The sequence below is a fragment of the Urocampus carinirostris genome, chromosome 15 (genome assembly GCF_059441175.1).
Source record: "Urocampus carinirostris isolate Australia breed hairy pipefish chromosome 15, RoL_Ucar_1.0, whole genome shotgun sequence".
Lineage (NCBI taxonomy): Eukaryota > Metazoa > Chordata > Actinopteri > Syngnathiformes > Syngnathidae > Urocampus > Urocampus carinirostris.
Window position 1 is genome coordinate 1,529,297 of NC_142363.1, and position 24,713 is coordinate 1,554,009.

General features: G+C 39.3%; 1 protein-coding gene across 1 annotated transcript in view; it reads left to right on the forward strand.

Moving 5' to 3' along the window:
- The window catches only part of eipr1 (EARP complex and GARP complex interacting protein 1), a 140,473-nt gene that overhangs the window by 36,419 nt on the left and 79,341 nt on the right, over positions 1 to 24,713 (forward strand). Inside the window, exons 5-6 of the mRNA XM_088353857.1 lie at positions 10,815 to 10,914; positions 23,446 to 23,582. Of these exons, the coding sequence (XP_088209983.1) occupies positions 10,815 to 10,914; positions 23,446 to 23,582 (237 nt within the window). The remainder of the gene's footprint in view (positions 1 to 10,814; positions 10,915 to 23,445; positions 23,583 to 24,713) is intronic.

The following is a 24,713-nucleotide window of genomic DNA, read 5'->3' on the forward strand; positions in this document are numbered from 1 at the left end:
TCAGTTGTTGTAAAAAGGATAAATCAAATTTTTATCTCACAGTTATTCAACGCACACCCAGGAATTTGAAGGAGTGGACTCTCTCTACACAGAGTCCATTAAAAATGAGTGGAGCTGGGTCTGTGCTTTTTTTGTACAGAATGACTTTCAAGGATTTGGTGGTGTTCAGTATGAGTTTATTTTTTAAACACCAGATTGTCATTGTGGAATACCCACCATCAGAGGCGAGTTTGACCAAGGTAGTGCCGTCGGTGAATTTAATATTTACGTTTGTGAGGTCGGTTGGTAAACTGTCTGAAGTGTAGAAGGTAAAAAAGTGCTGCACAGACATCCTTGAAGGGACCTGGTGCTCAGCGTTTGTGTGGAATGGACATTAGGCTGCACAATTACCCGAAATCTAATTGATATTGCAAAGTGATGTAGTGCAATAGTGTAACCGTAAAACACTTCAATTTTATTTTAAGGATTGATTTATTGTTCCAGTTTGTTATTTCAGTGATGGAGTGTTGGGCCAACAAGAATTCTCACATTCGGGGTTTAACAATGGCAGCTTATCAGAAGCATGTTTTAATGGTACCAGCAATATAGGCAAGGCAAAGATTGCAAGACATGTGTGAATTACTTTGATCGGTTGATGTAAGCGTTCAGTCAAGCAGCCAGGCGCACAACTGTCCACCAGAACAAACATGACAGCTCGTAACTTTAGCGGCTCACCACATTGAAAATGAATGGATAAATTAGATCAGACTCTGAAAAAAGTCAGAAGAGACCAAAAAAAGCTGATCACTAGCGGGTGCTCCCTAGATTTTTATCACCGCCACTGGCGAACTTGGCTAATCACCAACGCCTGATCCATTACCAATGAAACGGGCAACTTTGAGCTACCCATCATGGAAAGCCGCTATATTTGTGACCCTTGTAATTTAATCGTCACTAAATTCTTGCAGAAGTCGCGGTTATTTGTCACTAGTGCGTTGCTAGCCACCTGCTCTCTAAATCGAGTTCTTACACTGAAAGGAGTACCCCTCCAATTGTGTTTTACTTTTGCATAATGACAATAAAGACCATTTATTCAACCACAAATATGTTTTTATTTGTATATCTGCAGTTGTTATTTTGTTACAGTCGTATACTTGTTCTCTAAGTATGTTATATCGATGTCAATTTGCATGTCACTATGTTTAAGTTCTCCCCCAAAACAAAATGAGCTCCGAAATGCACTTTTCTTTTAAAATTGAGAATCGCATCGAAATTGCAATACAGATAGCAATCAAGTTTTTATCCAAAATTGTGCCGCCCTAAGGGACGCGGTGGCCAATTTATATAGATTGTAAGAGGTTTGAAAATAAAGTCCTTAATCCGAAGGCAAATCGAGGTGAGAGCCCTAATTGACAGACGTTCTCCACCAGGATAGCAGGGGTAATAGTGTGCAACACTGAGCTGCATTCCAGGAAAAGAATCCTGACATAGCTCCACCAGTGCTCCAGGTGGCTCTGCGCAGTGTGATGTGTGGTGTTTATGGCGTAATCTGTAAAATAGTTTGCCCTGTAGGCAAAATGATGAAGGTCCAGTTTGGGGGGTAGTCAAGTCAAGTCATGTCTATTTGTATATCCCTGAATAACAAAGAGTCTCAAAGGGCTGCACAGACCACAGATTATTGCAAACCACAGACAATTATTACACCATCACCTTATCTAAAACCTACATGAGGGCAAATAATACACTGATACACAGATATTCATCTCATCTCATTAGCCGTACCGCTTATCCTCATTAGGGTCGCGGGGGGGCTGGAGCCCATCCCAGCCATCTCTGGGCAGTGGGCAGGGGACACCCTGAACTGGTTGCCAGCCAATCGCAGGGCACACAGGGACAGACAACTCATTCGCTCATTCACACCTAGGGACAATTTGGACTGGCCAATTCACCTGAAATGCATTATCAACATAAAATATAGGTTATTCATATGCTATAGAATAGAAGTGTGTTTTAAGCTTAGATTTAAACATTTCCACTGAGGTAGCAGATCGAATCTCAGGGGGAAGAGCATTCCACAGCACCGGGGCCTGAATGGAGAACGCTCTCGAACCTGCAGATCTCTTCTTGGCTCTTGGGATCACTAGTAGACCAGCCTTTTTTAGAGCGAAGGCTCCGAACCGGAACATAGATGGAAATTAAATCTGAGAGATATGAGGGAGCAAGTCCTTTGCATGATTTTGTATACTACCGACAGAACCTTGAAATCACCTCTTAAGCTAACAGGGAGCCAATGCCGGTTAGCTTAAGTCCGGGTAATGTGATCAAACTTTCTTGTCTAAGTTAAAAGCCTCGCTGCAGCATTTTGTACCAGCTGAAGGCTCTTGATTTTGGACTTCGGGAGACCGGAGAGTAGTGCATTACAGTAGTCGAGACGGGAGGTAACAAACGCATAAATTATAATCTCCGCATCCGACTGAGACAGCATAGGGCGAATTTTAGCAATGTTGCGAAGATTGAAAAAAGCTGTTCTGGTAATATTCTTAACGTGTGTTTAAAAGGACAGATCAGGGTCAAATATAATATTTTTAACTAAATCACTCTGGGTGATATTACATTTGTCAGAGCCATTTTTGAGAACAAATCACATTTAGATGGACCAATAACTAGCATTTCGGTCTTTTCAGAGTTAAGGCACAGGAAGTTAAGTGACATCTATTCTTTTATCTCAGTGAGGCAGGCCTCCAAATTTCCACAGTTTAGTGTCGCAGATTCCTCCATCGGAAGATATAGTTGAGTGTCATCTGCGTAGCAATGAAAACTGATATTATACTTGTGAATAATATCACCTAATGGAAGCATGTAAATTCTGAAAAGAAGGGGGCCAAGTATTGAACCCTGCGGAACACCACAGGTAACACTAAAGGGCTCTGAAGTCATTTCACCATATTTAACACAGTGCGTCCTATCTGAGAGGTAGGATCTGAACCATAAGAGGACGGTTCCTGAGAGACCAATCCATTTTTCCAACCGTTCTATTAAGATATTATGGTCCACAGTGTCAAAGGCAGCACTAAGGTCCAGCAGCAGCAAGAGTGATGAAGCACCGGAGTCCATTGCCAATAGAAGATCATTGGTTACCTTAGTTAGGGATGTCTCAGTAGAGTGGTTAGCCATGAATACTGATTGCATGGATTCAAAAAGATTGTTCTCGGATATAAAATCATTCAGCTGCTGTGCCACATTGTTTTCAAATACTTTAGAAATAAACGGTAGGTTTGACACAGGTCTATAATTACATAAGCTTTCTGGATCAATGTTGGGTCGTTTCAGTGTACGTTTAATAACAGCTGACTTAAAAGCCGCTGGAACTACACATGAGGAGGTTGACATGTTTAGATGTGTTTGATGTGCTGGTACACTAACCTCTTCAAAACACTTCATGATCACAAGCTTAAGCGCAAAAGGCCTGTAGTCATTGAGTGTGACCACTGATGACATCTTGGAGATAGGACGATGGTGGAAGTTTTGAGGCAGAATGTGGTTGTTTAATTATGTGGTTTACAAATGAGGGTACTTGTACTATTGGTGTTATGTTAAAGATTACGATTTTAAAATACAATCTAAATATATTGTTTGAGAATTGACCCCTGTGGAGGAGACACAATTGTGATATTTTTTGTTCACAAGTACTTTTTAAGAATTATAATTTAAATCAGTGGTTCCCAAACTGAGCAGGGGGCGGTAGAAAGGTCTGGGGGGCGGTGAGGAAGAAGGCGGTAGGGGGGGGTGATAGGGGGGCGGCAGTCAGAAGTTGAAGTCAGAAGTTTGAACGTAGTGCAGTTGTGAAACCGCAAAGCACTGCAGTTTTTTTTAGGTTTTGTAGTGAGTGATGTAGTTTTGGCCAACCACAATTGTTATTGTTCGAGTTTTAAAAATGCCGACCAATCAGGGCAAGTTTTAATAATAGCACAAGCCAATAAACGCGATTCAAAGTTACACTATGCCACACCCACTGTGTGAGCTCATTGAGTGTCATGGCGGACTCCGTAAACATAGTCCCAGAGTCAACGAACGTGAAGGAAACGAAGCTTGCACCGAAGAAGGGTACGGTCACTTGTTTGGACCTATTTTTTGTTTTGACGAAGCAGACGTGGAACAGACGAAAACGCCTGTTGCAAAATTTACTTTTGCATAGTCGCTAGGTCCAGAGGAAACACAAGTAATTCGTACCAGCACCTTAAAAATGATCACGGCATGTAAAAAGGATTATTAAGTAAAAGATGAAGAAGGTGCATCTACAATTGGACTGAGAGGTAAACAAACCTCCATCAAAGTAGCATTTACGCCTATCACTCCGTACGAAAAAAGTTTGAAAAGGCACAAAGAAATAACCGATGCTGTTACTAGTTCAACCCCAAAATTGCATTATCGATTAGAGGTAACACTTTTTATTCATGCAAGTTAAATGTTATAATAAGAGTAATAAATAGTTGTAGCAGTAGTGTTAATAAGTTAGCAGGAATGGTTGGTTTGAAATAATACTTGAATAAATTTCTTGCACTGATGAACATGCTGCAGTAGCACATTGTAAATTTTATATTACTAATTGCAGACATGTCATGTTTACAGCCTTAGTATGTGGATTATTTTTAGTGTGCAATGTTTACCTTTTTATAGTGTGCACAATTTATTTATTGTTGTTTATTACTTTGTTTGGGGTGGGTTATTTTAAGTGTGTACATTTTATCTTTTATACTGTGCAAATGTTTTTGTTTTTTTAAGAGTGTATTATTTCCCTTTTTCAAATGTTATTTATGTTAGATGTTGACTTTGTTTGGTTATGAAGACGTGTCAAATTAAATCATTGGAATGTTATTTTTTTATGTTTTATTTTGAAAATCATCCAGGCCACTATTTTAATGAGCTTAAAGTGCTATCTATTGCATTTCATGGGTGGGTCGGTACTTCTATCGATTGAAGAATTGAAAAGTAAAAAATGGTCAACGGGTTTTCGTTCATCGCTATCTCTCGATTGCCATCATTTATTAGAGACGCAGATCAGCTAAAGAGATTCACGCTCTGTCTGCAGAGAAGAGATAAAAATGGCCGAAAAAGGAAATCTGGAAGAACTGGGGACTGAGTTCATGTGTGTTACCTTGCATGTGTGTGAAGGTTAAAGGTCAGGTCAAGCGATGCTGCAATATCAAGAATTATAGTTTTGTGCTTCTTTGTCTTTCCCCAAAGTCCAGTGCTGTGACTTGTTCAAGGTCTTTGGGTGTGTGTTCATGAATATCTTTAACTACCGTTTGTGTATTTTCACACAAATTGCACTCATTTATTTGTGAATGTGGGGCTATGCCACATCTCTCAGTTTGACTGAGGAATTAAATCAAATCATATAAATGTCTGCATTCCAAAACTGAAAATTATTTTAAAGAACCATTTTAGGGAGGAAAAAATAATCTAAGGACTGCTCGGAAAACAATAAAAATTGTTTTAGAAAATATGCAAAAATACTAATTTACTTTTGTCTGACCAAAACTATCCATCCAGAAAATACCCATATTTGCATTGGACATATATTGATATCAAATCATCACCATATGCTAAGCATCCTGATATAACCTAAGGATGAAATGATTAGCCCGATATTGTTGATATAAAAAAATCTGTTACCATATTGTCTGAAAAATACCCGGATAAAAGGTTTGTTTTTTAAACAACAGGAATAATAAGATATATGGCTATTTATAGCACCAAGTTTTCTGATCGACTTCAGGAGTGTCCAAACTTTTCAGGAAGCTAATTAAATTTGGTAAACTGAAAATGTGTGAGGGCCAACTATTCAGCCTGGCATTCTTTGAAAGGTCTTTTATATTTCAACCTCCATTAAGGATTTGCAGTGCTTGGTGATCAGCGTCGGGACCTCGTAGCTTGTCTTTATAGCATTTTCATTTGACCCGCAGGGTTTTGTGAAAATGTTCTGCTGTGCCGTTAAAACAGCTTCCAGTTGCTTCACCTTTTCACTGTGTTTGTTTCTATTTAGTTTTTTTTAGTCAGAATAATTCGTCTGGTAGTGCCTCTTAATATTATATTCTTCAAAAACAGTCACAGTCTCTTGGCAACTTAGGCAGATGCAGTGTTTTCAGATTTTTGTTTAAAAATACTTTCAATTTCCTTTCCTTGAAGCAAAACCCCTTACATTCAACTTTCCTTTTTTTTATTTACAGTCTCCATGTCAGAAGTGAGGGCTAAAATTCTCACAAAATCCAAGGGTACCAAAAGGCTACCGCTATCATCTGGTGAAATCTTGATTTAAAAAAAAAAAAAAATTCTTGCGAACATTACTGGAAGGCTTTTATATCGTTAATTTTATGACAGAAGCCGCGGACCAGTAAATATTTCATCACGGAGCGTAGTTGGCCAGACTTGAGAAATGCCTGATCTACTGAGTTTAAAATGCCATGTTCGCCTAAAAAAAGTTATGGTTTTTAAAGATATATTGATAAATATCTGCTGGTGTGATTGATTTGAAGATGTATTTATGCATTGTGGCCAATTTAACATTGCAAAATAACAATTTCACAATACTAAGATTGTTTTTACATTATTCTGAACCTTTTCTATTGTGACAACCTACCCATAATATTGTATTAATCATTATATCTTAATTGATTGCATTGTTTGATATCGTTACATCACTTTTGAAAACACACAAGGTAAAAACGTCTTTTTTTTCTCTGCTCGCTGTATCTTCAGATCTTCATAAAATTAAGCGTTATAATATCTCACAATCAAAGCACATTAGTTCATGAGTCAGCCAAAGAATCATAAAGCAACAGTTGAAGCCACCCGATTACCAAGCTGCTCACCTCCAAAGCACAGGCACAGAATACATGATACTGTAATTTATGCTGAGTGCTGTGAAGAATGACCCAGTAGGTGTGGAAATCAATACGATCCCGACCCTGGTGCCTGAGTTGGATCAAGGTTGGAATGCAGAATAGAAAAATACATTGTTTTTCCGATACCACTGAGTAGGGGGTATTTTAGGTTCAGAGCTATGAGAGTGCTGGCTGGTTGAAATTTAAGTAAGTAATAAATAATACAATTTTGAATAAATAATCCACCCCTGTGTTCTCAAACACGAGCTGTTATATCACAAAAATTAAGAATTCTGGATCAGAAAAAATTGTACCAATTCACAAGTTTTTTGAATAGTAACTGGTTTATAGCTAAATAAATAAAATGTGATGATTATGTAGAATAGAATAGAATAGACTTGTCTTTATTTTAATTGATATCAACTTTGTGAAACATTGTATGCAACAAGCTTAGAAATTGCACCCCAGAGTAAAACATCTAATAAAGACTCTGAAGAGAAACATGAGAAAAAACTCGGGATAAACAAACAAAAAAAATAACAACGTAGTGCTTAAAAAATTGGCCTACATTTTATATACCGTATTTTCCGCACTATAAGGCGCACCTAAAGTCTTATTTTTTTTCAAAAGCTGACCATTCGCCCTTATAATACAGTGCGCCTTATATATGGATCAATATTAAGTCGCAAAGTCTTGCAACTAATGCAAGCAGCCGCCTACTAGATTTCCCCCCGAAAGCGAAGTAGTCCGCGGTGTATGCTGGGATTTATATACCAGCGTTTCATTGGCTAACCAATGTGTCGATCATCATTTGAATCGATCACTATTGGCTAAAGTTATTCGGAGGTAAAGGGGGCGGATCCTTTTTATCATTTACAGGCTCGCATATGCTAAAGGGGCAAAACAAACCCTGCAGTTGGCCGAAAAAGATGTGTCAATCATCAGTTGAATCGATCACTATTGGCTAAAGTTATTCGGAGGTAAAGGGGGCGGATCCTTTTTATCATTTACAGGCTCGCATATGCTAAAGGGGCAAAACAAACCCTGCAGTTGGCCGAAAAAGATGTGTCAATCATCAGTTGAATCGATCACTATTGGCTAAAGTTATTCGGAGGTAAAGGGGGCGGATCCTTTTTATCATTTACAGGCTTGCATAGGCTAAAGGGACAAAACAAAACCTGCAATTGGCCGAAAAAGATGAATGTGAATAGCATGTTGGGTAGAACTACGGCATAGAGTAAACAGTATTTTACTATTCTGTACTGAATTTGTAAATATTTTACTCTCCTGGATTTACTACACTCACGGATATAAGAGGACCATGGTTGCACAATATTATTGAACGCAACGACTTCGGTGAGCTACTCCGGCTATATATTTTCCCAGTATCTTGTTTCAGAGTGATCTCGATGTTTCTTTGATGGGTCTTTTTTTAAATTAAACTCAATTCCAAGTGTGTATTGTCATATGCACAGTAAAGTTGCGAGCGAAAAAGAAAATAGAAACTAAGGAATGGTTGGCATTTCTTGAATCCCAAAACTTTAACCTTTCGAATGATATTTGGAACGATGCATTTGAGTGACATCGTACGGACACCGCATCAGCACGTGTCTACGACATGTATTTGCTTCTTTGCAAGCTTTCGGAATGTTAAGGGGGTAATAATACGGTAATAATAATGGAATGAAAAAGAATAGTGCATTGTTACGGTGTAACGTAATATCATAAGATTTTCGAGAAGGGTTGTTCAAACCTCACATTGTGCTTGCTGTTAAAAAAGTCATATTGAAATATAATATTGTGAATGTGCTTAATTGCTGTTGAGATTGTCATGATTGTTTTTCTGTTATTAGTGTCAATAAATTTGTTCAAACCAAAAAAAAATATCATCAACTAATGAGGAGAACTTGATAGAATTCTCAGAATACATCCTATTCTGGATGGTATTTTTTAAGTGAGCGGTGCTAGGAAACAAATGAACTGAACCATTTCAAGTAACTAGAGTATTTCCAATGCTGCATTGTTCACAATTTTGGGTTTATTTTACTTTTTTAAATCTAGCTTTTCATCATATACCAGCATATCCTATCCTTTGTCGAGGCAAAGCGAGTATTAAAAGTGCGATCATTTTTAGGGATGCTTGGGTTGAATTTGGGGGTGCTTGACCACCCCCAGAAACAGGCTGGTTACGCCCATGCCACTGAGAAAGCCATTGCTATTGTAAGTTTTGGTGGCATTTTCTTCGATTATAAGTTGCTTGGTGAAAATGTGTACCATTCCATATTACTAAATAATGTTGTAAATAATTACAAAAATAAACACGCCTTTTCTGACTTGGGGGCTTGTGAGCAAAGAAATGTGTGAATAAAACTCCAATTTAACATTCACCTGATGACCACTAGGTGGAGTTATTACACTTTAAATCAGAGGTCTCCAAGGTGGCGCCCGGGTGTTGTCCCGAAACAGCTGCGGCGCCCACAAACCTGTTCTGAAAAAAGCTGGGTCATTGTGATTTCTATTAAAATGAACAAACATTTTTTAGTGGTTGACAAATACTATTAGACCCTACTTCCAATAATGAACCTGGCAATAGCATAGTAACAACATAGTAATGACAAGATAAATTGTTATCATAGATATGCATACCAAACTGGGTGCCCGCTGCGCTTATTTGTAACAAAAAGTTCTCTCAGCTTGAAAAAGGTTGGGGACTCGTGCTCTAAATGGTGCTATAATTCACCTTTGTGTTTTAATGTGGGTATAAAGGGGCCTCTTAGGATGCATTGCATACCTATACGCATTCTTTTGGACTTACGTTCAGATTTTTTTTCCTCTTCTGATCAAAAACTTTATTTTGTATCTCATGTGATTGTACATATGGTGCAAATGCATTGAAAATTGCTCTAGTTCGGTGTTCGCGAACTTGCGGCCTGGGGGGGCCATTTGCAGCCCTCAGAATGATAGTTTGAGGCCCCCACCTTAATGAGAAAGTTTAAGGGACAGGGTGTATTATTGGACCACTAGGTGTTTTAGTATTTGTTACTGTGTACCTGACTTGTTAACCTGACTGCCCATTTTGCACATCTGGTTAGCTACTCTTCTTGCACTATCGGCACTATGGTAAACTACTATACGTAGCCAAAATACAATACAACATTATTTATATCTGTACATTCAAGGAAACTGTGGGGGTCAGATGCATCGACATTTCGTTCTGTATACACGTGTACTAGAATGACAATAAAGTAGATCTGAATCTGAATCTGAATCTGATTTGTTTTTGCAACCTAAAATTATGGTAAAAACTATAATTAAGAACAAAAATTACAGAGACTCAACGCGACAATAAAACAAAATGTTTATTTTCTTTTTTACCCAGTCTTTCGATATATTTTTTTCTTATTGGTACCATTAGCAGCATGATGTCAGACAATTATGTTAGCTCTCTATTGGTAAGGCTCATTTTATGTAAATGAAATGCCAATATCTTAAACCATCCATCCATTATCTGCACCGCTTATCCTCAGTAGGGTCGCGGGGTTGCTGGAGCCCATGGCAGTCATCTTCGGGCAGTGGGCAGGGGGACACTCTGAACTGGTTACCAGCCAGTCGCAGGGCACACAGAGACGCACAACTCATTCGCTCATTAACACCTAGAGACAATTTAGACCGGCCAATTGACCTGACATAGATGTTGTTGGGAGTATGGGAGGAGATCGGGGGGCCGGAGAAAACCCATGCAGGCACGGGGAGAACATGCAAACTCCACATGGGGAGACTGCGTTAGCTGGACTTGAACCCTGAACCGCTGCACCGTGGGACTGTGCGCTAAACACCCATCCACCCCTGCTTTTGTTAATGTCCTGTTTTTAAAATGTGGATGCACTTGTTGAGCAGTTGTGTATATGTTTTGTGTGTGTGTGTATGTTGTGTGTGTGTATTATTTTGCAGCATCCTATGGGAGCCAATGGGAGATGGCAAACGTGTGATTTCATTAGCTGATAATCACGTTCTTCTCTGGGATCTGCAAGAAAGCTCAACACAGGCCACAGTAAGACACACAAACATACAGATAACCCCCCCCCCCCCCCCCATACACACACACACACAGCCACTGCACTGTAAAGAACACCATAAATCACAAAAATAAACCCATTATTTGATAACTGCCATATTGTCTCGACACTTTGCAGGCACACAACCGCTTTCATTTTCTCTGACACCAGCATTGTCCACTCAACTTACTCTACCAACTACCATAGTTTCTTTAATTGATAAATGTTTACCTTAAGTCACCTAAAGTCAAGTGACGTGAGCTCGATCTCACTCATGACCCTGGAGAATTGTAGACAATCTAACTGAGGAAGACCAAGAAACAGAATGAACTCTGCCACAAAAAAAATGACTGAAGGATTTAGACATACATATGTATATATATATATATACACACACAAAATAATGATGGCTTAGGTACATAATACAGTCAATAGGAAAAACTCAGTCCTTTATTAGAGTCTCTTTACAGCTGTCAGGAAAAGTTTTGCCGTTTTTTTCAGCAATTTGCAGCAGATCAGATCAGTTTCATCCTTTGTGATATGACCACAGTATTCCTGAATCAATTACAAATGTAGCTCTTCCATTGCCAGCTAACTCTGGCATTTACGTTTTTCATGCCTCTTTTACTATTTGAGATGCCAACACCTGATATGTCATGACTTATTCTTGGTTTATCATCTTCCGAACTACTACTGCTACATGATAATTGAACTGACTCATTCGCAATTCTTTGCTCAGCATCAGATTCTAGGCGTCCTTTCAAGGTCTTTCCTTGATTTTTTTCAAGTCTTTTTTCTATCTCTGCTAATTTTTTGGCAACACCTGTCATTGACCCCTTTCTTTCCTTTGTTCTTTGAGCCAACAAAAACTCTTTGTCATCTGGAATTGTCATAATGTTGAGAGGATTACCAAGAGCAATGTCAAACAAGTCATCAAGTTCTTTTTTGAATTCACTTTCCTAGGCTTTTTGTGTTGCTGTTTGTCGTTCTTTTTTAGAAAACGCCATGCTTGAAAATGTTGCTCAAGTTTAGTCTGACAATTTTCTGGATCTCGAATTGGAATTCTTGCTCCATTCCAAAATTATGACATTTATTTCACTGTCACTGCGGAAGACGCTCTGATGGGCGTATGCAATTCCAAGTGTTGATAAAGAAAGAAACCAAAAGCAATGCGCACTGATGGTAGCTTGCTTCCAGTGAGTTCAGACACATACGTACCAAGCAGATACACTTCTTTCTTTGATCTAGTTGAAACAATGTACTGAATATTTACCTGATGCTGATCTTTGAATGTCAATCACTTCTTGGAAGACAAAGATGGTCTGCTGGCTTTGTTTTCAAAAGTAGGTCAAGGGAAATTATACTAGTTGAATTAGACTGATTTGCTGAGCAATGACTTGTGGGTAATAATTGTTTGAGATAGAAACTTACACATATGTGGCTTATCCCAGCATCCCTAGAACTCCCATTTAAGAAAAATGATAGAAAACGCCAAACTACTTACATGATTCAAATTGAATCTTTTCTTCCGGCGCCGTCACGAATGGCAGCCACTCCAGCAGCTCCCGTGTTATTTTCGATTGTTCTCGATTGTTCTCAGCTCAGGGATGCTGCTGGAAATGTGAATTTCCCTTCGGGGATGAACAAAGTATCTATCTATCTATCTATCTATCTATCTATCTATCTATCAATTGAGCTACCTCTAAAATGTATTTTATTTAGACCAAACTGCACAGCAATTGGTCTTTTGTGTAATGGAACACAATTAGGGGGTAAGACAGTGACTTTTTTCAACTAAGAAAATAAGCTCCACCTTAATACACACACATATATATATATATATATGTATATATATATATATATATATATATCCCATCTCATCAGCTGTACCGCTTATCCTTATTAGGGTCGCGGGGGGGCTGGAGCCCATCCCAACCATCTCCGGGCAGTGGGCAGGGGATACCCTGAACTGGTTGCCAGCCAATCGCAGGGCACACGGGGACAGACAACTCACTCGCTCAGTCACACCTAGGGACAATTTGGACCGGCCAATTCACCTGAAATGCATGTCTAATATATATATATATATATATATATATATATATATATATATATATATATACAGTCGGATGCAAAGTTTTGATTTTCAAGATTTTCCTTTATGAATCATTGGTTGTTTGGATCAGCAATTACAGTTAAATATATCCTATAACAGGCAAACACAGTGATATCTGAGAAGTATTATGGAGTTCATAGGATTTACAGAAAATGTGCAATAATTACTTAAACATAAGTAGGCAGGTGCATAAATTTGGGCACCCTTGTTGTTTCATTGATTTGAATACCATAAGTTTAACTAATTATTGTAACACGAAATTTGCTCATTGACCCTTGACCTACATACACAGGCAAAGCCAATCATGAGAAAGGGTATTTAAGGCGGCCAGTTGCTAGTTGTTCTCCTCTTTGCATCTTTTCTGAAGAGTGGGAACATGGGAGCCTCAGAACAACTGTCAAATGACCTGAAAACAAAGATTGTTCAATATGATGGTTTAGGGGAAGGATACAAAAAGCTATCTCACAGATTTCAGCTGTCATTTTCCACTGAGAGGAACTAGTGCGGAAATGGAAAAACCACAGGCACAGTTCTAGTTAAGGCCTGGAGAGTCAGGCCAAGACAAATCTCAGATAAGCAGGGGCAAAGGATGGTGAAAACAGTCAAACTCAACTCACAGACCAGCTCGGAAGACCTACAACATGATCTTGCTGCAGAAGGTGTCACTGCGCATTGTTCAACTATTCAGCACACTTTGCACAAAGAGATGCTGTATGGGAGAGTATGCAGCAAGAGCCTTTTCTGAGCACATGCCACAAACAGAGTCGCTTGAGGTATGCTGAAGCACATTTGGACAAGCCAGCTTCATTTTGGAATAAGGTGCTGTGCTCTGATGAAACTAAAATTGAGTTATTTGCACATAACAAGGAGCAGTATGCATGGCGGAAGAAGAACACAGCATTCCAAGACAAACACTTGCTACCCACAGTAAAATTTGGTGGTGGTTCCATCATGCTGTGGGGCTGTGTGGCCAGTGCAGATACTTGCAATCTTGATAAAGTTGAAGGTCGCATGGATTCCAGTCAGTATTAGCAGATTCTTGCGAGCAATGTTCTAGAATCAGTGATAAAGCTGAAGTTGCTCCGGGCCTGGATACTTCAACAAGACAACAACCCCAAACACTGCTCAAATTCTACTATGTCATTCATGCAGAGGAACAAGTACAATGTTCTGGAATAGCCATCTCAGTCCCCAGACCTGAATATTATTGAAAATCTTTGGTGTGATTTAAAGCGGGCTGTCCATGCTCGGAAACCATCAAATCTGACTGAAGGGGAGATGTTTTGTAAAGAAGAATGGTCAAAAATAACTTCAACCAGAATCCAGACCCTCATTGTAAGCTATAGAAAGTGTTTAGAGGCTGTTATTTCTGCAAAAGGAGGATCTACTAAATATTGATGTATTTTTTCTCCAAATTTATGCACCTGCCTACTTTTGTTTAAGCAATTATTGCACATTTTCTGTAAGTCCTATAAACTTCATTTCACTTCTCAGATGTTAATGTGTTTGTCTGCCATTTGTTATATTTAACTGAAATTGCTAATCCGAAAAACCAATGATTTATATAGGAAAATCTTGAAAATGATCAGGGGTGCCCAAACTTTTGCATACGACTGTGTAGAAATATATACCGTAAATTCCGGACTATAAGCCGCTACTTGTTTCCCAAACTTTCAACCCTGCGGCTTATTCAGTGATGCGGCCAATTTATGTAATTTTTCTAACAGCCGCCAGCGGCGCTCGAGTTCAGGGCACATGACGCAGCTTACAAGCCAAACGCAATCAAGCAGTCTGATAAAGAAGGAAACAGAGCTTCTGCACGCAAACTTTACCTCGCGAGCGTGTTGCCAGCGTGTTTTTGAATAAGGGAGCGTGGGACGACGTCTATGTGACAAAGTCTCTTTCCCATACTGAAGGAGGACAACTTTGATGACGTCAATTATAGGGAGGAAGACGAGAACGGTTTACCGTGATTTCTACATGCACGGTATATTTTTTTTAACAGACCTGTTATATTGCGAGCGTGTTGTTAGTAGCGTTAGTAGCGTTTTGCTACCCTTCACAGGCACGGTTTGGGATGAAAGTCATAATATTATTATTAAAGCTTTGAAAACTCTCCTGGTATACCGTCTTTCTTTGTAAATATGTGTAACCATGTATAATATGTATTTGCAACTGTATATATTGTAATGTATTTATTTGTATTTATTTTGGACACTTATTCTGATAAGTCTTGCACTGACCAATTAAAAAGAATGGGCGTAACAGACGCGGGGGATGACGGGAAGTGGGGACCGGTAAAAGTGAGTGTTTGTGGACATGGCAGACAAAGGTGGATATATATTTTTCCCACCCTTACCTTTGGAATTATACACTTTTTTTCCTTGGATTACTTTTAACGGGACCCGGACTGTGCAGGTCTGCATCAAATCTTAACTACCGGTATCATTTTCTGTTCATTTTGTCGGCTGTGGTTTTTAAACTGTGTACTTTATGTACAGTTAAAATCGCGGGACTCAAAGTAGGGTTTGGGTTAATTTTGTAATTGTGTTACATGTTTTAATGTGGGCGCATGCGGCTTATATACAGGTCCGGCTTGTGTAAGTACAAAAGCAGTTATCCTCTTAAAATGTGGTGGGTGCGGCTTATAATCAGGTGCACTCTATAGTCCGGAATTTACGGTATATATATATATATATATATATATATATATAAATATTCTTGTTTGAAAATTTTGAAAGAATGTACGGCCATAGCTATCACAGGCGTATTTGGGTTTCATCAGTAAATATAATTTATTCATCACAGTATATGTCTATCATAAGAACACGTTTCGTCCGCTTTAGCCAAATACACCCTCATGGACACACATGCAATACAATACATAATATGCTTTGTAAAATAACATGAAATGCTCAAGCAAAAGCTTCACCAAAAGGAGGTGAAAAAAATCTGCAAATCTATCTGAAAATGCCAATAACAAATAATTTAGTTCATTTTTGAATGAGTATTTAGTATACATAAAGCTACATGAAAATTATTGTTCTCTGAAAGTAACCAAATCCATATTACTGAATAGATCCACACAGTGGATATGAATGTTGCAATAAAGGAACCGGAAATGATCATTCGTTAACACATGGTAGTTCATTGTAAACATACGTCTGTTTAAGCTTTGATTTTTTTTTTCCTTCGTGTTGCCATTTAACAGATCATCATTGAAAATGGGAGCATTTGCTTATAGCAGTGGTCGCGATGTACTCATAGTCAGATCAGGAGGTTCCCCCTTCTACTGGTAACCATGGAAACGAGTGCTATCTGTTTAATGTGGGGGAGCAGGCAAGGTCTGGAGAGGGATGGGTGCCGCCAGGCTGTACTTGCCCAAGGCACACTATGATGGACAACAGCAACAACAACAACTCACTCTTGATACCAGCTCGGTCAACGCCCGGTTCAAAAAGTACCGTGCATCTGCTAACTACCAGTTCATAAGTAATAAGTGTGTGACTGGTCGGAAGACACTTAGATTGTTTAGATTAGATTAGAATAGAATAGAATAGAATATACCTTTATTGTCAGATTCGATTCTTTACCACTGCCACCTTGAACCAACATGGAAAGTTGAAAGAACTCATCTAAGAAATGGAAAGATACTCCTGGGACCTTTTGGGTCTGTGTGATACCAGATGGGCTGAATTTTTTAGGCCCGAGCTTACCTCAAGTGCCATTGGAGCGTTGTTAAGAACCAGAGTCTGTTTGTGTCAAGGCTGCATTCTCTCTCAAACTTTATTCAACGTCTTCCTGAAGAGGATCATGTCCGAAGCTCTGGAGCATATGTGTCAAACTCACGGCCCGCAGGTCACATCCGGCCGGGGTAGAATTATATCTAGCCCGCGGAATAATTTTATATACAGTGCATCCGGAAAGTATTTACAGCGCTTCACTTTTTCCACATTTTGTTATGTTACAGCCTCATTTCAAATTGTATTAATTTAATCTCTTATCTCAAAATTCTACACAAAATACTCCATTATGACAGTGTGAAAAAGTTTTTTTTTTAACTTTTATTGAATTTATTAAAAATAGAAAACTAAGAAATCACATTTACATAAGTATTCACAGCCTTTGCTTAATACTTTGTTGATCCACCTTTGGCAGCAAATACAGCCTCAAGTATTTTTTAATATGATCCCACAAGTTTAGCACACCTATCTTTAGGCAGCTTTGCCCATTCTTCTTTGCAATGTCTCAAGCTCAATCAGATTGGATGGGAGACGTTTATGAACAGCCATTTTCAGATCTCTCCAGAGATGTTCGATCGGATTCAAGTCTGGACTCTGGCTGGGCCACTCCAGGACATTCACGGAGTGGTTCTGAAGCCAATCTTTTGAGATTTTGGCTGTGTGCTTTGGGTCGTTGTCCTGCTGAAAAATGAACCTTCGCCCTAGCCTGAGGTAGAGAGCGCTCTGTATCAGTTTTTCATCCAGGATATCTCTATATATTGCTGCATTCATTTTTCCTTCTATCCTGACTAGTCTGCCAGTTCCTGCTGCTGAAAAACATCCCCACAGCATGATGCTGCCACCACCATGCTTCACTGTAGGGATGGTATTGGCCTGGTGATGAGCAGTGCCTGGTTTCCTCCAAACATGGCACCTGGCATTCACACCAAAGAGTTCAATATTTGTCTCATCTGACCATAGAATTTTGTTTCTCATGGTCTGAGAGTCATTCAGGTGCTTTTTGGCAAATTCCAGACGGGCTTCCATGTTCCTTTTACTAAGGAATGGCTTTCGTCTGGCCACTCTACCATACAGGCCTGATTGGTGGGTTGCTGCAGAGATGCTTGTCCTTCTGGAAGGCTCTCCTCTCTCCACAGAGGAACGCTGGAGCTCTGACAGAGTGACCATCGGGTTCTTGGTCACCTCACTGACTAAGGCCCCACTTCCCCGATCGCTCAGTTTAGAAGGCCGGCCAGCTCTAGGAAGAGTCCTGGTGGTTCCAAATGTCCTCCATTTACGAATAATGGAGGCTACTGTGCTCATTGGGATCTTCAAAGCAGCAGAATTTTTTCTGTATCCTTCCCCAGATTTGTGCCTCAAGACAATCCTGTCTCGCAGGTCTACAGACAGTTCTTTTGACTTCATGCTTGGTGTTTGTGCTCTGACATGCAAACTCAACAGTTGGACCTTATATAAACAGGTGTGTGCCTTTCCAAATCATGTCCAATCAACTGATTGTACTGCAGGTGGACTCCAATTAAGCTGTAGAAAGATCTCAAGGATGATCAGTGGAAAAAAGATGCACCTGAGCTCAATTTTGAGCTTCACGGCAAAGGCTGTGAATACTTATGTAAATGTGATTTCTTAGTTTTCTATTTAAAAAAAAAAAAAAAACTTTTTCACATTGTCATCATGGAGTATTTTGTGTAGAATTTTGAGATAAGAGATTAAATTAATACAATTTGGAATGAGGCTGCAACATAACAAAATGTGGAAAAAGTGAAGCGCTGTGAATACTTTCCGGATGCACTGTACATCTACTATAAGGGTACCCCTGCTCTGGAGTAACATGAAGATACAGTTAGTATTGGGGGACACAACCTTACTAACTTATATTTTGCTGATGATATTTCCGGATTGGCAGGAAAGAAACAGGAACTTAGAGATCTGGTAAGTCGCCTGGACAAAGCATCAATACAGTAAGGGATTGGTATCAGCCCAGAAAAATACAATATTAATGACCAACAATCGCCAAGGTGTCATCACAAAACTCAACATCAACCACAAACAGCTAGAAACTGTCACCAGATTTAAATATTTTGGAGTCATATCTTAAGAAGGGTCAGAAACAGAAAACATGGCCAGGATAGCTCAAACCACAGCCGCACTTCCTAGAATCAAACCCATATAGAGGGACAAGAACATAGCAGTGAAATCAAAGATCAGACTCATGCATGCGCTGGTAACTTCCATCTTTCTCCACGCTTGCGAGACATGGGCTCTCACAGAAAAATTAGGAAAGAAAATCCAGGCCACTGAGATGCGATGCTGCAGTAAAGTTCTAAGCATAATCTTCTTAGCTCATGTAACAAAACGGTGCCCAACACCATCAGAGGGCACATTGTACCTTACGAAGGACTGTTGTCAACTGTGGACAGACGGAAACTTCAGTGGTATAGTCACGTCACAAGATCATCAGGACTGAACAAAATAATTCGTCAGGGTACAGTCCAAGGGGAGCAGGAGAGGAAGACCGAAAAAGAACTGGACCAACAACATTAATCAATGGACTGGTGCCAACTTTGCTATGACCCAAGAACAGAACAGGCCAGGGACAGTCAACAGTGGAGAAGGCTGTCCAGAGTTGTGTGTTTATTTGTGCCTCGACATGATTTAGGAGTTATTTCAAGTCATATTTAATTGTATAACCTTTATTCACAAGAAGTCTCAAAGGGCTGTACAGAATACAGACTATTAAAGAATACACTCCATTATAACACCATCCCCTGAACTAAAACCTACACGAGGGCAAGGAAAATTATAGAACCTCAGCATGAGAAAAATGAAGAAATCTTGAGAAGAGATTTGATGGTAGTGATGATCGACTTATGTGAAGGAGGCAGGAACTGTAGGCAGAGGTGCTAAAATCAAGTACGGTTTTTATCAACAAAATCAGGACCGTAGTACCCAACAAACAAATGGGCACTGAACAACTAACAAAATGCCCAAACAAAAAACGGAAACCAAAACAGGGAACCGGAAAATGGCAAAGTAACAGAGAAACCATAATAAACAAATTTGGCGTGGTGGTGAAAATAACTCAAGGAGGATGACAGAACTCAACAATGTCCTTTTAAAGGGTTCAGGATAATTGGCCACAGGTGTGTGATAATTGCACACACTTGTTCTCAGTTCAAAACGCCAGTTTGGACTTTCTAGTGGTGGAAGGTATGCCAGACTCTTAACATTACCCACCCCTCTACCCTCCTCGAGGGCTGGATACCAGACCGTCCCCCCAAAAAGAAAAAATATATAAAAAATTACTGAGGCTGCAATGATGGGAGGACTGAAGGTTCTTCCTCTTCGCTGTTGAGAAAGGAAACGTGGGTACAGCCGAGAAGCCTTCACCTCGTCGCCAGGACAGGTCACCAGGGAGCGGTCAATGTGTCTTCTCGCCGCAAGGACAGGTAACAGAGCGTGGCCGAACTGATTTTTCCTCACTGCCGTGACAGGATCAGAAATCCGCCACCAGGACATAGACACGTGGGAGCCTCCCTCTGGGTATTTGATGGCCGGGTTGTTTTGTTATGATTTGATGGTTGTGATGATTGACCCATGTGGGGGAGGCAGGAACTGTAGGCTGAGGTGCTCAAAACAAGGACAGTTTTTATTAACAAAATTCAGGACCAAAGTACCAAACCAAAAAGTGGGACAAAAAATTAACGAAACGCCCAAACAAAAACAAAGCCTGGAATCAGAAAATGCCAGTAGCAAGGAAACAAAGAAACCAGAAATAAACAAACCTAGCGTGGTGGTAAAAATGACACAAGGAGGATGACAGGAGAACTCAAAGTGACCTGAACGAGTATTCTGAAAAAAAAAAGAACAAAAAGTCCTTTCAAAGGTTTTAGAATGATTGGGTGTGATCATTGGACAAACCTGTGCCCAGTCCAAAATGCCAAATGGGGCCCTCTGGTGGTGGGAGGTATGACAGACCCTAACACGATCAGGCTGCAACAGATGTGTGCAATAACAAACATAACACAGATATTGTCAACATTAAGTATAGGTCATTCATAAGCTATAGAATATTAGTGTCCTAAATCCTAGACTGAAACAGTTCCACTTAGGTTGCAGATCGTATCTCAGAGGACAAGGCATTCCACAGCACCAAGGCCTAAACGGAGAACCCTCTCGAACCTGCAGGTCTCTTATATTCCTTGGGTTACTACACCCGTTTGAAGAAAATTGTGAAAATCTAATTTTGTATGAGAATTACGTAAATCCAGGGGGGGGGGGGAAATCAGGTAATGCTCTTTTTTTACTTACAATGTTGATAGTGCTTTGGTTATTGACAAATTGAAATTAGTAGGCACTCAAATAAAGGAGAAGACGTCAAATGATTTTGGACAGGGTGAGAGCCTAAACCTCAGATAAAGATTCTAACCTGTTCTAAAGACCCTCCCTGACTTTTTTATTAAATCTCCTTGGCGACAAAAGCACATTCCCCGCAAAAAAGTGTGTGAAATCATAGAATAGCAACATTATATGCTAATAGTGACATTGGTGGATACAGTTCATAATAGTCAAAACAATATCAGTGTGGAATAAAGGTAAAAATAATGAACTGGCATCATATGCAATTTCTTTTACAGGTGTCCAATATTATAAACAGAATACATGTATCAGTTATTTAAGACCGATTAACTTGATTTGAGGGACCGGGCCTGGAGTGAACCTGAAGCTGCACTTTTGCGCTGCGGATACTTCAACGCCAAAGGACGCGCTTTGGCTGAAGTAGGTGCAGTGCTGAAGTGCAGCGCTGATGTGCAGCTTCAGGTTTACTTCAGGCTTGGTCCCTCAATTAGAGTGTGCACCTCTGTGCCGAAGTACACGCAGGGCAGAGGTGCAGCTCTAAAGTGTGTAACTCAAGTGAAAGTACTGTTATTTCAGAATAATATCACTCAAATAGAAGTGAAAAGTAGTCATCCAAATTATTACTTGAGTAAAAGTAAGCTACGCAAATCCTCCACAAAGAAAAAAAACCTAAGAGAGAAGCCGGGCCCAACTTGCTGATCAACATTTATTTAATGCCCGAACTTCGGGCAGGGTTCCGGTTCAGGCCCAAGATCTTACCTCTAAGAAGTCCCATCTGCGGACACTTACAGTAACATGAGATTTGGTGTGCATTTGAAGTGAGCATTGTAAAAGAACAAATTTTGACTTTAAAATAGTGCTACAACAAAAACAATTTTAAAATCTGAAACTTGTCTTCATCCATTCTGTAATATAATGTTTAATGTTAGGCAACTCTGTATTATTTTGCTAAATTGAGAAAAACACATGTTTAAAAAGAGCACAATTATTGGCCATATCCCAAATCAGTCAATTGTACTTATTTGAATTAATATTATTACTCCCTGCGATTGGCTGGCAACCAGTTCAGGGTGTCCCCTGCCCACTGCCCGATGATTGCTGGGATGGGCTCCAGCACCCCCGCGACCCTAATAAGGATAAGCGGTACAGCTGATGAGATGAGATGAGATTATTATTACTTTGCAATTTTACTTAAAAAAAAAGTTTAGAATAAAATAAAAAAATCTTATCACCACATACGTCCGGATATTGTTACATCTTCATCACTCCCCAATACATTGTGTACCAACATAAATAGACGATTATGCCTAAAACTACTGAAATATGGAATAGGCCTAAAGGAGAAAGATCATACTATATACTTTTCTATGTCCTGCGAGACAATGCTGAGAGGACCGCAAGAGAAAAATGAGCGTCAAACTATGACTTGCAGTTTTAAATACAGTGGAACCTCGGTTTTCCGAACGCCTCTCAGTTCGAACAAATCGGTTCTCAACCAAAAATTTCGAGAAATTCTTGCTTCGCTTTTCGTTCAAAAAATCGGAGTTCGAACGCAGGTACACTAGGGGCGATGCTGAGCGGCGTACAGGTGTAGATTGCCCCCAGCCCTCGTGAAAACCTGTTGTCACCTGAGCGCGCACTTCATTTTTCTTTCATTTTTAATATCGGTGAACGGAGTGTTTTAACCCCTAATTATGCCTCGGAAGAAGGTCGGTGCAAGCAGCAAAGTTGCTACAGGTGAAAAAAGAAGAGTAATGCGTACAACTATTGCATTTAAGAAAGAAATAATAGCAAAATATGAAGATGTGCGAGTTTCCCTTCTTTCGAGGGAATAGAGCATGGCTTCTGCAGACCACCACAAAGGTAAGAAATCCTATTCATAAATCTTTTCTTTATCCTTTAACCGCTCACCACTTGTTGTGGAGAACCGGGTGCTAAATGACGTGTAAATGACCTGATTTTTTTATTTTTACACGTTCATGTTAGCGTAATCTTTCGTACAGAAGATTACGCTAACGCGAACGTACGATTAGCCTGGGTTAGCTTCATGTTTACGTTCGTGGTAAACGTTCAGGGTGTTGGAACGGATTAAAACAATTTTACATTACTTTTAATGGGAAAAAACGATTTCGGTGATTGAACAAATCGGTTTTCGAACAGGGTTCTGGAACAGATTATGGTCGAGAACCGAGGTTCCACTGTATTACCATGTGCCCCCTGAGCTTAATTTTTTGGGATATACAGTGGCAAACAACCGAGTTTGAGCGCAACAACTCAAAAGTCATAATTAAACCATTTTTGATTCTCTGCAGGTCTCCAGCACGGCTACACTTGAGGGAAAAGGACAGCTTAAATTCACTTCAGGAAAGTGGAGCCCTCACCATAACTGCAGCCAGCTTGCCACAGCAAATGACACCTCAATACGAGGGTGGGACATTCGCACCATGAGGTAGGTTTGCTTTAACTCGCCCGTATGGAACGTATGGCTTGCGGGCAAGGTGTGGATCTTTTCAAGTACAGGGTTCCTGCAGATCCTTGAAAGACTTATAAGGCATTGAATTAATCTTAAAAATACGAACACTTTAATAAGATTTATATTTGTTTGAACTAAAAAGATTAAGCAACATTTATTGTTAGTTCTATCACCTTATATTTCTGAATAAAACACACAATGAATGAATGAAAACTTTTATTTCGAACATTAAAATAAAAACGGGACAAAAACAATCAGTCAACAACAAAATAATGTCACATAACAAAATCTCATGGATATAATTATTACATAGGTCAGATATCAATAAATATAATAATTACAATAATCCCGTATTTTATACACTAATCTTCGTAATACCCATCCCTCAACGTCATAATGCGCCTAGTTACCAAATCTCACTGCGGCACCAATGATGATAACAACAATAAAAATAAAGATAATAACAGTTCTGATATAATAATAGCAACAATAACAACAAAGTTAACCATTGTTTTAAACGCAGTATTTCCAATTTCCCTCATATCCCATTTTCTTCATCCCTGTATTTCGCCAGTAATGCTTTTTTTAATTTAAATTTGAACACATGGATAGTTGGACATTGTTTAATCTCATCTTGTAAATTATTCCAAAGTTTGACTCCACACACAGACGCACACATACTTTTCCTGGTTGTTCTCACCCTTGGGATTTTGAATTCACTACAGCCCCTCAAGTTATAATTTTCCTCCTTCCGAGTGAATAATTTTTGTATGTTTTCTGGCACTATGTTTTTGTTGCCCTTAAATAACAGTTGTGAAGTGAAAAATTGTATTAAATCATCCAATTTTAATAATTTGGACTGCATGAATAAAATATTAGTATGATCCCGATATCCTACCCTGTGTATGGTTCTTGTTGCATGTTTTTGAAGGATAAAAGGGGGCTGTAGTGAACTTTTGTAATTATTGCCACAGACTTCTGCACAATATGTTAAATATGGCAGAATTAGAGAACAATATAATAAATACAATGCATTATAATTCAAAAGAAATTTGGCTTTCTTAATTATTGAAATGCTTTTAGATACCTTAGTTTGTGTGTGTCTGA